The 17,643-nt window shown below is 32.0% G+C and overlaps 1 protein-coding gene across 2 annotated transcripts in view; it reads right to left on the bottom strand.

Moving 5' to 3' along the window:
- Positions 1 to 17,643, bottom strand: part of LOC111059326 (mediator of RNA polymerase II transcription subunit 31) — a 53,429-nt gene that overhangs the window by 9,203 nt on the left and 26,583 nt on the right. For both annotated transcript variants that reach the window (XM_039419951.1, XM_039419950.1), the window contains one exon: positions 4,393 to 4,492. In XM_039419951.1, the coding sequence (XP_039275885.1) occupies positions 4,393 to 4,492 (100 nt within the window). The remainder of the gene's footprint in view (positions 1 to 4,392; positions 4,493 to 17,643) is intronic.

The following is a 17,643-nucleotide window of genomic DNA, read 5'->3' on the forward strand; positions in this document are numbered from 1 at the left end:
TTTGATTTTTATTAACAATAACATAACCTAAAAATGTAGTACAGAACTTATAGAGGCGAGCTAGACCTTGGGATTTTCAGGAAATCTAAAAAAATGGTATGTAGCCTGCCTTTTCACTGTAATGTTTACAGTGAAAAGGCACAAAGAAATGTTCGTTTGTTTCAAACCATTTTCATTTGTGATCGAAATCAGACGGTATACATTTTCAAATAAACATTTCTAATGTGAAACAGCAGACTGTAAAACTTCCAGCATATGCTGTGAAAGTAAACTTATATTGAAAACAAAATAATAATTAAAAATTTCATGTAAGAATTCATGTGGCACTTTAACTTTCTCTTCAACAAGGCTTACCAAAGCAGCCTACATACATAGTACTATGCACTACTTCATGAGACTTTCTGCTTTGGCTGTCCCAAGAAAATTTATTCGATCTGAATAAATACTGGAAATTGATGATTTGAGTGTGTAGAACTTGAAAAAAATATTCTCAACTCTTAGAAATCTATTATTTCATTGATATACTCATAAATGTAAGGTGATGTTTTAATCCCATTTGAATAACATGCTCTTTCTCCATAGCAACGGTTTGTTTAGAAACCAAAATGGCGGCGTAGCAACGGCTTACGTCACACTTACATCGCCCATATCAGTTTTTTATCGACTGAGAAACACATATAGGATTCCTAACAAGATGGTTTATCGTTACAATGTAATCATAAATAATGATAATGAGATGAAGTTTGTAATTTTGACCATAATTAGTATATTAGGATAAGAATTATCAATTATTGAGACTTGAGAGTTGAAAAATCGTGTTCAGCGACCGAAAATACATAAGAAAGCGTTCCTGAAATACATAATTTGAATGCACAGACTAGTATAAGCGATGCGATAGACAGGCCATTACGCATCATGGGGGAGGACCGCGCCGCAGCATAACAGTGCTACTTATCCCCCTCCCACCACCGCATCTATGATTGTAACCCCCACACTATACATATCATTGGATTCAGGAAGAAACGGCCTACAACGTTTATTGGGAGCCTTTTCCTCTAAGTCGGCTAATAACTTCAAGATTCGAAAAATAACAAAAAGTCCATAATAAAAAAATACATTTTTCGAGATATTTTATTTTTTCACGGAAAAACTATGCGGTTTATCGCAAAAATGTAGAGGACCACATTGAAAGTCAGTTATGTGTACATAATATTGGGAAAAATTAAAAGCTGTACTATGAATAGTAACAGCAGGACAGGCGATTTTATAAGCGCACGTTTTTTACAATTTACCCCCCTCCCCCTCAAGCTGTCGACCACCCTGGGACGTGACGACATCGAGTTTCATATACACTAAAGACCCCCTAACAATAATCCGAAGTCAAATTCTCTGCCTCTCTCATGTATGCTCAATGTAAGCCAGCGCCTGGACTATTACCCAATGTAAGATAAGTTTATTCCTCTCTCTGGTATTATATTCAGTAGCAATTATATTCAAATCAGATAAATGCTAGTGAGTGAAAATTAAATTGCGTGTGCTTGCGCGCGCGTGTGTGTGTGTGTGTGTGTGTGTGTGTGTGAAACTATTACTGAAACTATTCAGTAATTCGCTAGAAACGAATTTGAACCTGATGGAATTTATTAGAGTCAAATGGGCGTTCGGTTCTATGCGGTTTCTATTCGGTACCGAATTCAAACCGAATTACCGTTTTACACTTATCGGAATTTGCCGAAAACGAAACGAACCGAATGTGTGTGAAACTAGCCTAAGAACACAGTCATATTCGAGATATTTTACCTGTAGAACAGCTGTTTTGACGAATTTTAAAAATAATCAAATTTCAGAACTTACACGAAGATAAATGTACTCTAAAAACAATACATTAGTTTGATCATATAGTTGAGAAATTTTAGCAGCCAATCGTCATTCCCCTAGATTATTCTCGTTTAAGAATGAGGCTTACAGTTCAATGAGCAAGGAAAGTTGTGTCAGTGTACCACACCGGATTTTTTATGTTTTTAATGAGGGATAAATTGAAATTGGGAATAGTGTGTGCATTTCCCGTTGAAAATTCAAGTAATAGTCTAATCTGCATAGTTTCTTGTGTTATCCAATGAGCACTAAGCGACTTCCTAACTGAGGATAGAGCTTTGGTCATGACAGGGCAATGCATATTGTAGTAGAGGAGGAAGGTGCAATGGAATAACGCATATTTTCTGTTTGTGTCCTTTTCCTCGGTAATGAAATTCCAATTTAATCCAGATAAAGTTGCTCTCAAATTGGCCAGATTATAAACACTACAATTACGGAAGGTGGTGCTGGTAACTTTTTTATTTGGCCCATATGAAAACCTTTTGTTATATGCAATTCAATGGACTGGACTGTATGATCTGAAAGCCAAGAATCTATGACATTAAAATTCTTATTTATTAATGTAGCCGTTTTACTGATTGCTGTTATCCTAGTGGGAACTCTCATGTTATATCCCAAATTGAATTGATCCAAAATAATCAAAAAAGCTCTACGTTGAAAAGAGTCAACCAAAAAATCAACATTAAAATCTCCTGCACATATTAATTTAGTTCCAATATTGATCGACAGATTTTATGAAGCATTAACAAAATTGTTAAAAACCAAATGTATGTTACCATTAGGATGCCGGTAAACACCTAGAAGCACGTTTGATTCTTTATTTATATTAAATTTACAACATGCTAGTTCGATGCAACCCTCCTCACAGAGATCACTCACATTTAGCTCAGCAATATTTCGAAGCTGTTAATTTCAGATCATTTTGTGAAAAAAACACCACCCATGCCCTTATCAACTCTACAATAACAATCAATGAGATGCATATTTTCTATATTGATACAACCCAGTTCATTATTTTTTAGGCCATGCTCAGTCAGTTTCAGAAAGTCTGGTTTTTCTAAGTCAATGAATATATCCAATCTATTTTATTGCTCAACGAACGTATGTTTTGGTGAACAACCTTGACCATCAGGGAAGCTGACTTTGATTAAGACCGAAATTGATCGATGCAAGTACTACTAGTTGGAAAATCAGAAAGGTCATGCGTAGTCCTATTAGTTGTAAAGCTGACCGAATTATTATATTTTTCAGCCCGACAATTTATGGCATAATCATCCCTATAATTCATGTTAACTATTTTATTCATATTATTCTCTATCAATTGAGCTTTTTGGTCCTGCCTAACTAATCGTTTAATTTCTTGCTTTCCACAAGCAGGACCGTAATCTAGTTTCCCATAAAGCTATGAAATCCTAAATTTATAGCTGCATCATTATCATGTGTTCGGTTAGTAAAATTTTTCATTTTTTCTGCAATTGCAATCTTCTTTTTTCTATTTAAATGCAGCCCATGCCTAGTAAACTTGTCTCTCTCAAGGTCAGTGATATCAATGATTCGTATGTGATTGATTTTGTCATTTTGTCATAAATAAATTCTTTCTATTATACCATTTATTTTTCGTATCTCGCGGTTCACACAGGACCAGTCAGGAAGGTCATATCGGATAGGTATGGTGGTAACAATGACATTTTTGAAATTCATCACAAGAAGAAGAGGCAGTAAACCTTTTAGAAAGAAGGAAGACTGGTTGCAATGAACATCATTGGCCCCTCCCATAATAATCACATGATCGCTTTTGGAGAGATCCTTACTATCACTCATGATGTTTGTTGCAATCGAATTAAATTTAGCCCCTGGTTTAACGAGTCCACTAACTGAATGCTTGAAATCGGATTCAAAGCAATTAATAATATCACGGCCATGGATACTCCCAACAATTTTCACTACTCCCTTGTTACATTTTTTCCTATCCGCCCTCAGATACCTTTGATCAATTTCATCATTATTTGCGTAATCAGAGGTAATCTCAGAAATGGAACAATTAGCCACATCAATCGTCGATCTGTGTGATGATACATGCGACTCAACGTAAGTATCTGACTTGGGTTTTAGAAACTTACATACGATACTAAGCAATCTACATCTATACCCAGAAACATCAAAATGAGAATTTCCCAATAGGTTCTCCTATTTTCACCCCCACTCTAAATTTAATGTATTACTACTAAACCTGCTCTAGAACATGGGTTTCCCATGGTTGAGTAGGTTAATTTACGGAAAAATGCAATTTATTTATATTTGTAGTGAAATTCATACATTGTATTTTTGAATATTATGTACATTTTATTAATTAGATTGCTTATTTGTATATCAATGGAGATAAAATTTATTATAATTAGGAAGTTACGAGGGAGAAATTCACTGAATTTTTCCCAACAATATAAACTGCGACAGAACTGTAGGATCGCACTCATAAGTTATGTTAGATGGTCTCAACTGTCAAGTAATATAGAGGCTCACCTGTTGTTCGTCTATGAACTTGGAACAGTGGGCGTTGACCAGTTCGCGGCGGAAGTGCTCGTACTGAAGCAGATCGAGGAAGTAGAGACACATTGGGTACCTGAAACATGGGTTTCATATGTTTCATTCCTGCTTCAATTCATTGATAATTGAATCTGACCTCACCAAGTGAGATTGATATTAAACTGGCACTATTTTCTATGAACAACTTGAATGCTTCTTATCAAATCAATGCTGACAGTAGGAAATAAATCGAAAGTATTTTATTTGATCACAAAACATAATTTATTGCAGAATGAATATTATATTTAGAATAATCAAATAATGATTGCAAAAAGATTATCATATTTATAATAATAAAATAATTAACTAAAAATAGAAATAACCAGTAATTCAGATAGGACTTACATATACATTATAATCACTATACATATACATTACAATATCACTTACATATACATATAATCAAATAATTCAGGTAGGACTTACATATACATTTTTGAACTTAATCCATGAAAACTTGAACTGTATCAATTTTTGCTTCTAAATCTGTGTACAGACCCACGCGCCATGAACACACACCACTCACAAGTCGAACTCTAGCTTGTCTGAGCTGTTGGTCGAAATTGTTGATGTCAACGATCCATAGAGAAGCCAGCTGATGAGGTGCGCGACGAACGTGCCGAACAACTAGCTCTGCTTAATTATGGTTTTTATTTATGGCTTAATAATTTTTAATATGTGCTTCATCACAGGAATATTTCCAAGGAAATTTAAAATAGCCATAATTAAACCACTCTTTAAACAAGGTGATCCCTGTGTACCTAGTAATTACAGACCAATAAGTCTATTAAGTAATCTCTCAAAAATCCTGGAAAAATTGATAAAAGTTCGTTTATTGGATTATTTAAATGTACATAATATTATCAATAAATTCCAATTCGGATTCCAGGCAAAGAAAAGTACAGAAGACGCATTAATACAATTTACAAATTACATAACAGAAAAACTCTATGATGGTAAGAAAGTCATGGCAGTCTTCTTAGATTTGGCAAAAGCTTTCGACACTGTCCCACATGATAATCTTCTGGATAAACTAGCTAAATATGGAATAAGAGGTTTGCCTTTAAAGTTATTCAGGAGCTATCTCTGTGACCGATCACAGATGTTAACTCTTGGGAAACAGTCAAGTAAAAAAGAATTAAGTAATTTTGGCCTACCTCAAGGTACAGTTTTGTCGCCCATTCTTTTTTTGTTGTATGTTAACGAAATGTTGAATATCAAATTGAAAAACGGTAAAGTATATTCATTTGCTGATGACACTGCAGTCATTTTTTCAGATGACAGTTGGCAGAAAGCATTTTTGAATTCAGAACATGATCTGTTTTTTAATAAAGAATTGGCTTGACCAACATACACTTAGTCTGAATCTTAGTAAGTCTGAATATATAACTTTTTCAGCAAACGCAGTTGGCAAACCTCCCACATTTTTAAAATTAAAACTTCATACTAAATGTGATCAGATAGTTGCTGGAGTTCATAATCTTACAATGCTTCCTGATTGCGGCTGTCCTATCTTTGAAAATGTAGTATCCATAAAATATTTGGGTGTTATTGTTGATGAAAGCTTCAGATGGAATCATCACATAAATTTTATCAATAGAAAATTAAAATTCATTAACTATAAATTTTATAAAATCAATAGAATATTGGATAGAGAGCAAATAAAAACAGTCTATTATGCTTTAGTTGAGTCCATTTTAAGATATGGGATTGCAGTATGGGGAGGAACTTATGACACACACCTGAATAATCTATTTATAACACAAAAGGCTGTAATTAAAACCATACTCCGCAAACCCAGAGACTATCCCACCCAGCAAGTCTTCAGGGATTTCCATGTTATGACCTTAAGACAAATATATCTGAAAATATTAATAAAATACATAAGTAATTATAAAGATAACTTTGAAGAGGCTGATAGGCCGACATACTCACTCAGACCAAATAGTACAAGGAAATTCAAAATTTCTCATAGTAGTCTAAGTTTGTTGTGTAGACAGCTTATGCACATTAGCACAAAATTCATCAATTTAGTACCGCCTTTATTTCTGACACATCATATGCCGTGCTACCAATTTCTCCTAAATAGGTTGGATAGCATTTCACACCTATTAACCTACAGGAAGTTATCGGCTCCAAAGTGGTAGATTCTTGATAAACTATGAATGGATCTATCGCCTATGAATGAGAAATCCAGTTTTCAGAGCAAACCAACTTATAATCTTCAGAAGAATTTTGGCAATATACAACACAAATCCACAAAACAATACCTTACACACTTAAACATCCTAGCATCATTACAAGCTAAAATACTTATCCAGTTTATATAGTTGAAAACAATGGCTATAGGCTTGTAGACACACAAATCAAAATACACAAACTTAGAACACTATACAACTGTTCAAAACTCAATTTAAAACATTAAAATTTCAATTAAACAGAAAAATATTCAGAGAGCACAAAATTAGAACACATAGCCAGCCATCATTTTTAGAGAAGACCAAACAAGTCAGAGCAAAAACCACACCTCAAAATCAGTGATGACTTCATGAACACGTCACCGATATTAAATTCCAAAAAATTATAAATTACAAGTTTAGAATTTACATTTTACATTTGTTCTCAATAAAACTTTATTTCGAAACTGTTATTTCAAATTTATATATCCTCTATATTTATAATAATCTATTAATTCTGTTTCTCTGTTTCGGTGATACCATGGAATTCAACACAATTATTTACAATAAATTCTCAGTTAAAAAGTTGTCCGCATATCGATTACTCTGATATTTACTATCAAGTTTTATAGATCTCGAATTGAAGATTCGATTTTAATCGAGAAAAAATGTAATATTACAAATACCCCCCTCTTGACATAAAAAATTTTACTGTTTGAGAATTTAAAGAAAAAAAATTACATTGAAACAAATGGAAATTGTTGAAATTAAATTTGAGAACAGTAACAATTTTTTCTATAAAAACATTACATGTCAACTATAATTGAAAATTATTATAAAAATTCATCAATAGCATTTGTTATACATTTCCGAACAATATTTCAAAGTATAGAATATTAAAATTAGGTACTTTTGATTTAGCTTCATAATTATTTAAGGGAAATATCTCAACAGAAAATTTAATATATATAAAGAATAGTTTTTGAAATTGCACATAAATTTAATAGATAGAAAAATTCAATTTTTATTGCATAAAAATTTAGTATGTTGAACAAAAAAAAAAATTTTTTTTTTAATGAATTGATGAATTGTTACATTTAATTTTCACATAAAATTTCAATAAATCAAAAAATGTTCATTTCTTTCACTATTTACGCTGTTGATTTTATCGATGCAAATTTTGGAAAACAGTCTGTTAAGGCACTCAGTATGAATTTCAGCTAAGTGTGACTCCAGTGTGATGACATCAGTGTTGGGCTGATCCGAATACTCGTAGTGTTGGGCTGATACTTGTAGTCGACTGATGCATACCAAACTCGATACAGGTGACATCTCAGTTAGCATTGCCTCATATTTGTAGTAGACGGCTGCATACCAAACTCGATACAGAGTCACGTAAATTTTGTATCATATAATTATACAATGTACATTTCAGGCTTGAAATGGCAATGTAATTCGTTTTTTTTTTTTGGAAAAGAGATAGACGCTGCATACAGGATTAACTTAGGTGAGGATTAATTTAGGTAAGGTTTGGTTTTTTGATATTTTCAGCTTTCAAGGTTTAGAGTTCTGCATACAGGAATAATTTAGGAGAGGATTTTTTTTTAATCAATTTCTTTCATGATACTGTGACTGTTATTCTGAATTCAAAGTTGTGAATGTGAACATGGATGGCAATTACCTCCAGGTAATGTGGTAGTGTTGAAGTTTGAGTTACATGGTCAGCAATAGGTGTTGGCATTGACATTGGCATATGCTTTGGTGTCGGCATTGGCGTTGGCATTGTCATAGGCATTGGCATCAACATTGGCGCAGGCATTGGCATCGGCGCAGGCATTGGCATCGGCGTAGATATTGGCATTGGCATTGGCACAGGCATCGGCGTAGACATTGGCGTAGATATTGGCGTAGTTATTGGTGTAGATATCGGCGTTGGCATTGGCGTTGGCGTAGACATCGGTGTAGTTATTGGTGTAGGCATTGGCATTGGCATTGGCATCGACATTGGCGTAGACATTGGTGTAGTTATTGGCGTTGACATTGGCATCGACATTGGCGCTGATAGTCAATTAATGAGTCACACTAGTTCGAAAATCACCCAAATGTTCTTAACACTCTTCATAGTGTTCACTTGTTGCTGATTTCGAGATTCATGTGATAATTATTTTGATGTTAATGTCCACACTGTACCTGTTATCTTAAAATGCTTATAAACTAAAAAGAAAATTTTTATTAGGCTACCAATACAATCTAATACACATGAAAATTATTTACAAGTATATAATCAATATAAAAATGAAATTTGTTAACATCTTATTATACAGTCAGCAATACATAAATTGTGAAATTTCCTCAAACTCAATGGAGACATCAATTACAAAATTTAAAAAAAAATTCATTTCCATTTATTCACTGTTCAAATAACAAAATTTAATCCATTCTCCAAAATTTAGAACATAAACAAATACATGTTACATAAATTTCATTACACCCTGTATCATTATCAAAATTAAAAAAAAAATCAGATCATCACAACAAAAATAATTTCAATACATATTTCAATAATTTCAGACAATTTGTCTTCTATTCACAATCATTTCATAATACAATATATCTGCATTTCATTATCATTTAGTATAACATTTCATTTATAGCATTTATAGCAAATTCATTTCACATTTATGATTTATCATTCAGGGATTCAAAATTATTTATGTGGACACATTTATAGATTTTCATTTTAATTTTTTGTTCAAATATTGTATAAAAAGCAAATTATTTAATATTATTAATCATCGTTTGTTGGATACTATAGTTTATTTCGACTTTTCAATGTTCTAAACACAAACTACATTTCATGACAAAACTTTACTATCAATCATTAAACAAGAAATCATTCAAAACATCAATAATATTTTGCTTCAAAGGCAATCAATATTCATAAGTAATCATCTGCATCTATGGCAATCAACATAAGTAATCAACACAAAAAATATTATCTCATTACTGCCTCTCTAAGTCATAAACTCTGTTATTCCTTCTTCAGGCAATAATGGGTTTCCATCTCAAAAAACAATCACATACCAGCAAAATTCTAATCAACAAACCCCACTAAAAATTCTACATACACTCCAGCATCCATTTCAAACGATAATCAATCATATCAAAATTTATAGAACAGTTTTTAAAATTTAGAAAAAGACATCAATTACAAAAACTTTAGAGAAATTTTCACCTTTAACTCCTTTCAATTAATAATATGACAAGACGTTTTTATTTAATGAAAACATTATTCAAGTTAACTTTAATTTATATTGAACATCACATATATATATGGCGACACAATTCATTAATACTTTAAAATTTTGAAGTATTATTATTATAACAAAAGAATTTATACATAAGATTAAATTTCAGTATGTTCTAAATTGTACCATTTATTTTTTAAATAATTTCAGAATTTGAAGACTGTATAATAAGTACAAACATTTCAAGATTACAATACAAAGACGATCAAGATGAATAATGGGTAAATAAGTTCCCTAAAAAAATACAAATAAGAGAAAAAGAAAATTTGGGTGAATGAATTTCCTAAATAATACAAGGAAGAGAAAGATTAATTAGAGCCTATCCTACATGTCAGTTCTAAACTTTCATAGGGAAGTATATTTAATAAAATATACTACTATGGAATTTTGTAGTTTCCAAGTATGACTCTAATTTGTTATAACTGTGAGCTATCACTCCCACAAAAACAACTGGTGAAGGAAAAAATATTTTGACTATTGTGACTGGGTGGAGAGTTCCTAGATGTCTGTAAGGCAATGTGATAGCAGACTCTAGTATCGGACCACAAAAACAAAAGTATGCAAAAGTGTTTACAAACATTTGATGTTGCAGTCTTAAAGTTTTTATATCGCTAACAAGTAGGTCGGATAATCGAGTCCAGCCATATGTGGTTCATGCCCACACCTCTAAAAGAATCACACCTACTTGTCTACCAAAAATCCAAATTATTGGACAGCAAAAAAAAAAAAAAATGCAAAATGGGTTAAAAGCCCAGAAGAAAACTATAACCTAATTACATATGGCTTATGGCACGATATGCAATGAAAGATGAGAAAATGGGACATAATTTGCTCTGAAAAACCTAGTTACCTAATATAATACCTGACAAAAAATAGACATAATTAAAATATGTAATACATGATGAAAAAATATACCGCAAGCAAACAATTATTTACACTACAATAGATAGATTTTAAAAAAGTTAAGTTTTATCAACAATTTAAAGATTAGGAAAATAAGCTACTATTTTAACTTCCAAAATTATTTCAGAAAAATACAAATTTAAATGACTATGGACAAGATTGGTTAAGATATGCTTCATAGAAGAATTTTACTGAACATTACACAAAGACAGAAATCGAAATTTGAAAAGATTAAGGGCCAAGAAAAATAGGCTACAGGAAAGAAAAAAGACACAATTATGGACTCTTACCATACACTGCGTAGCGATTATGCTATTCTGAATCCCGGCATAACACAGGATTCCTAATCATTGTGTGCTTTCTGATGGTATTTCTTCATCATATATTGATTGACTCTCATAATTTCACCTGTACTTATCTCTTCAAGTTTGAAACACCCTTTATTGAGATCATCTCTTACTATGTAAGGTCCACGATATTTAGGACACAGCTTGGCAGAAAACTTCTTCAGCTTGCTCAACAAAATGTAATTTCGAATTACAACTAGATCATCAACCTTGAACTTATACTTGGGTTTATTATGCATATTCTGTTAGAATCTTCTGATGACACCTCTATTCTTTATTCTGTACAGTATTCGTTTGTTTCTGATACTTTCTTCTTCAAGTTCAAACTTATTTTCTACAGGATATTTGATATACTTAAAAACAAGATGTGCCAATTTATGATTCATCATAAGCTCCATGGGTATATGACCAGTTGATTCATGAAAATTGTTGTTGATGACAAATTCAACCTTATCAATATACTTGTACCAAATATTATGCTTATTTACAGGAACGTAAGTTCTCAATATGCGATTTACCTCTTTCAATGGTCTTTCACTAAGATTTGCCTGGGGATGATAAACTGAAATGTAGTAATATTTTATACCTAATCTTTCCATAGATTCTTTCCACAATCTGCTTTGAAAACAAGTACCATTATAACTGATTAGATATTCAAATTTACAAAATTCATTAACATATTTTTCAACAACTTTTACTAAATTATGAGCGTTAGCCTTAACTATAGGATACAACTTTGTAAACTTAGTAAAGCCATCATGAATAATGCACATCCATTTGTATTTGCCACCTGGTAATTCTCCATAAACATCAATGAACACTTTGTGATGTTTTTTCTCAGAAATTATGGTATGCATTTCTAATAATTTCTTTTCATTTGATGTCTTTACAAGTTGACAATACTTACAGTATCTTATAGTTTTGGTAACAAGTCTGTAACAATTACAGAGACCTATGAATGACTGCAATTGTTTCAAATTTTGAGGAATGGGAAATTTCTGAATAGCATTTAGCTTAGAGTCATCTGCTTCAATACCATTTTTACTTATAATAAAACCCAAATACTTTATCTTATCTGCAATAAATTTCGATTTATTCAGTTTCAACTTCAAATTACTTTCCCTTAACTTATTGAATAATAATTCAATTCGACTGATATGTTGTTGAAGAGATATACTAGAAATGGCAAGATCATCAATATAAGCAATAGTAAACTCACAAACCTCTTCACCTAGCATTTTGTACAAGCACTTGATAAATTCAGAACCACTAATATTCAAACCAAATGGTAGATGTGTATATTGATAAGTCTGTCCAAAAACATTGAAAGCTACATATTTTTTACTATCTTCAGTTAATTTTACCTGATTGAAACCTTGAGTGAGATCAAAACTGCTAATGTAGTTGCACTTATTGAATCGAATGATTAAGTTATCTATTGGTTCAGTTTCTGTAAAATCCCTTATTATGTACTTATTTATTTCTCTTCCATCTAAACATAATCGAATTTCATTATTTGGCTTTTTTACTATTACCATAGGGCTTGTATATTCAGAGCTACCTGGTTCAATGATTTTCTGATCTAACATTTTCTTTAATTCTTTCTTACTGATATGGAATCGGATAACTCTTCTTATCTAATTTCACATCATCTTTCATTTTAAGTTGACATAAATAATCTTTTGCAGATCCAGGATTATCAGAGAAAATATCTTTGTTATTTTCAAATACTTCAATTAATTTGTTTACCAATTCAGGAGATTCATCGCTTAGCTGTAATCTTAAATTATCAATCTGCTGATTCCATAAAGTATCAAACGTTTCTTGGTCTCTTACTATGTTAACATGAAAAAGTCTATTGTACTTCAAGGTATCCTTTTTTATAAATGGAAAACAACAATCTTTCAATGATATCATATTTTGCTTAAAATCAATAACTGCTCCAGCATCTTTCAAGAAATCACAACCCACCAAAATATCTACATTCAAATCTTGAACTATAAGAAAAACTATTGGCAATTCTAACTTATCAAGAAATACCTCTAACATAATCTGTTCATTTACCTTCTTATGTCTCATACCAGTAGCTAAAACTATACTTACATTAGGAGCTGGTACTAAGTTCAACTTGAGATTGTTTTTCTTCATTTCATCAACAAGTTTCTCATTAATTACATTTACCTCAGAGCCAGTGTCAATAATCATTTGATATTTCTTATTGAAAATTTGTACTTCTATTTCTGCTAAATCATATCCAGTAGGTGGAGTATTCTCTTGTTCCTCCAATAGTTCATTAAAAATACAACCTACCATGTATGGTTTTTCTTGACAAACAGTTTCAGATTTATTCATAGCTTCATCTACCTGAATTTCTGGAGTATGTACCATATTAACACTTGATGCTTTAATATGACTTTCTTGATAACTAGGCATTACTTCATTACTTAAATTCTTACAACTATTTTCTTGCACATGAATTTGACTGATTAATTCTGGCTTTCTTATTTCTAACCTGTTTGAAGTTTCAGATTCAAAATTTATTTTATTCATGTCTACTGCTATATCAAAATTTGACCTTTCCTTAACTGGGAGAGCAGGGCTGTCGTTTCGTCGTCCCATTATTAGTTTAAAGGAACATTCTGTCTTGGACGATTTGCATTCATCTGATTTGAAGTTTGAGCAGGCATATAACCTGGCGGTGGGAAGCTGAAATCTAACTGGTAGTTGTTAGCTGGTCGATTTGAATTTGATTGATTTTAATTCACAAGTTGATGATTTCTATTATCTCTGAAAATTTTGATCTCTATGACCATTATTGTTTGGTCCATTTTGGTACCTTCGATTTTGGAAATAATTCCTACTTCCTTGATACTGCTTATTATTATCATGAAACATTACACTATTTGAATTCTGAGACCTATTTCTATCATCCCTATGTTCACTCTGATGAAAACTTATTGTTTTATTTTGACCTCCAGCTTGAGCATTGTTATGATCACGGGGCGTTTGTCTGTTTACTTTGTAAGTGTCAGTATTGTCAAACTCATTCAACAAACAAATGAACTCATCACTAGTCTTAATGTTATGAATAATAGCAGCTGTAGATATGGTTTCATCAAAATGACCTTTCAAAAACTTGAAAATAGTATCTTTATCTAAGGCTGGAATTAGATTCTTAGCAATGTTGAAACGAGAAATATAATACTCAGTAAGATTCTTAGATAAGTTTGGCTTATATTTTCCAAATCTTAGATCATTTCTAGCAGATGACTGAATGTCGTCTGACCACATTCTAGCAATGAATTTCTCTTTAAATTCTTCAAAGTTATTTACATCAAAACGGATGAAAATCCACCAATCACGATGAGCAAAATTGGAATTGAAATTGTTTTCCAAAATACCTTTAATTTTGATCCAGTTTGTGATTTCATTTCTCTCTAGATACTCGGTCAAGTTTACTAAGAAATGCATTGGATTCTTTTTGTAAATTTGCATTTGGAATTCAAACCTATCGAAATTACTATTGTTATCAGTATGATTACACATCGGTTTTGTTGACATGTTAATTTTATTTATGTTTTTCCTAACCTCAGTTATAGCAACTGTATTTTCTTGACAATCTATTTTCAAAGAGGATAATACCTTGATTTCCTTGTCTACTTTTTCGTTTAATTCTACAACCTCTTTTTCAACATGCTTAATACTTTCATTATTTTCTACATTGATAGCATTTTGTGTCATATTTTGTTGCTCAACTATGATCTTATTTTTATTTACTCTTTCATTAACCTCATTGACCCTATCAGAAACTTGAATGATTTTGTTTTGCATTGATTTTTCTACATCTAACATTGATATTTCAAGATCATTAGTTTTCTGCTGTAGATGACCTATTTCTTTGTAATTTTTACTTAATGTATCATTTATCTCTATTATTTCCCGCTTTGTACTAACCTGATCTAGTCTTATGCTAGCAAATTCTTGCTTCATATCATCAAACCTAGCATTTTGATCTTGTTTCAAATTATCAATCTTAGCATTTTGCTCATCAATCTTAGCATTTTGCTCATCAAACTTAGCATTTTGCTCATCAAACCTTTGTGTTAGGAATGCTATAAGATTTATATCATTTTTAGCTCCTACCATACTTGTTTCATTTGATATTTCTACTACTTCCTCATGAATTGTTACTTTTGAAACGTTTTCACTTACAGTTACACTATCGTTTGAGTCATTGTTTAAGGTTAGGTCTAAATCTTGAGATTCTTCATCTAAGTTTTGAATGTTTTCACTGGATAAAACTTCATTATTTTTATTATTCTCCATCTTGCTACTGCGTATAAAATATTTACTCATTAGAACCTGAACTTTCTCGAACCGATTTCCCACTCAGCAGCATCTCCCATTCATAATTCATCAAGATATCTATCCTACCAATAAATTTTTATAACCAGGGATATATTTTGTAGTTTGAGTCCCACACCAGGGCGTACCATTTGGGACAATTTGGAGATTCAGTCCCACACCAGGGGTAACATTTGCCGTGCTACCAATTTCTCCTAAATAGGTTGGATAGCATTCCACACCTATTAACCTACAGGAAGTTATCGGCTCCAAAGTGGTAGATTCTTGATAAACTATGAATGGATCTATAGCCTATGAATGAGAAATCCAGTTTTCAGAGCAAACCAACTTATAATCTTCAGAAGAATTTTGGCAATATACAACACAAATCCACAAAATAATACCTTACACACTTAAACATCCTAGCATCATTACAAGCTAAAATACTTATCCAGTTTATATAGTTGAAAACAATGGCTATAGGCTTGTAGACACACAAATCAAAATACACAAACTTAGAACACCATACAACTGTTCAAAACTCAATTTAAAACATTAAAATTTCAATTAAACAGAAAAATATTCAGAGAGCACAAAGAACACATTAGAACACATAGCCAGCCATCATTTTTAGAGAAGACCAAACAAGTCAGAGCAAAAACCACACCTCAAAATCAGTGATGACTTCATGAACATGTCACCGATATTAAATTCCAAAAAATTATAAATTACAAGTATAGAATTTATATTTTACATTTGTTCTCAATAAAACTTTATTTCGAAACTGTTATTTTAAATTTATATATCCTCTATATTTATAATAATCTATTAATTCTGTTTCTCTGTTTCGGTGATACCATGGAATGCAACACAATTATTTATGATAAATTCTCAGTTAAAAAGTTGTCCGCATATTGATTACTCTGATATTGACTATCAAGTTTTATAGATCTCGAATTGAAGATTCGATTTTAATCGAGAAAAATGTAATATTACACATAAAAGGAATGGTCTAAACGAATGGATTTGTATGAATTTTTTTCATGAATTGAGTTTCATTTGAATTGACATTTTCATTGAATAGCCTAGCAAGTACATAATCATCTTGATCTATTCTTTCTCTTGTATTCGCTCATTCATGTTCTCCTTCTTTCTTATTTCATTTCTTTTCTTTTTTTTCTCTACTCTGGTTTGTTTCATTTGTATAAATTGGATCAACTAAATCAATAACTATATTATTAGGGTTAGAATAAATACTCCCACCAGCGAGCAAAGTTTTACTTTTGCTGGTGGTGCCATGGCAAATATGGTTTTGTTAAAGAAAAAAAATGTATTCTTATTCATAATAATCACTTGTTAAGAATTTTTAACGAAATTGTATTTTGTTTTTTATGGCAATAAATTTTGATTATTTTTTTGAGACTATTTTTCCCCGCCAGGGGACATAACACAACTTATGCTTCAACTCGGCTTGGCCCTTCAACTTCCACCAGTTCCGGTACCTCCGCTCTAGTCAAAATTGTAGTGTAACTGTCACAAAACACTCAGCAGGCTCGTAACACGCAGCTCTGTGCATCTTGGTTGGGTACCTGGCCATGTAGGCATAGATGGTAACGAGCGTGCAGATGGGCTTGCTAAGCGGGGTTCCAGTATGTCATTGTTTTGTCCAGAGCCAAGCTGTAGCATAAGTAAAACAACTGCTTTTCATACAATAAGTAAATCAAATGGTCCATCACCAGCAATGGCAAGGTCACCCTGGTCAAGCACTAGGCAAAAAGCTGCTAGCAGACGCAAGCAGTAGCAGAAGACTTCGGGGTGACTTGGAGCATTTAATTTCGATTTTCGTTTAATAGTTATTATTAATTCATTACCATATGACTAAATGCAATATCTCAGTAATTTCCATCTGTAGACTGGGCGGCTGCTATGGCTTCGTATAAAATGAGCACTGCTATCCGGAGATTGTCAGTGAGGTGTAAGGGTAAGCATTCAAGGTAGGTAGCATAAGCTTATGATGTAGCTTATGTTGTATCTTATGATAGCTTAGGCTTTATGTTGTATCTTATGATAGCTTAGGCTATCTTTTCTCTATGATAATATGGAGTGAGA

This window comes from Nilaparvata lugens, chromosome 2 (assembly GCF_014356525.2).
Source record: "Nilaparvata lugens isolate BPH chromosome 2, ASM1435652v1, whole genome shotgun sequence".
Taxonomy (NCBI): Eukaryota; Metazoa; Arthropoda; class Insecta; order Hemiptera; family Delphacidae; genus Nilaparvata; species Nilaparvata lugens.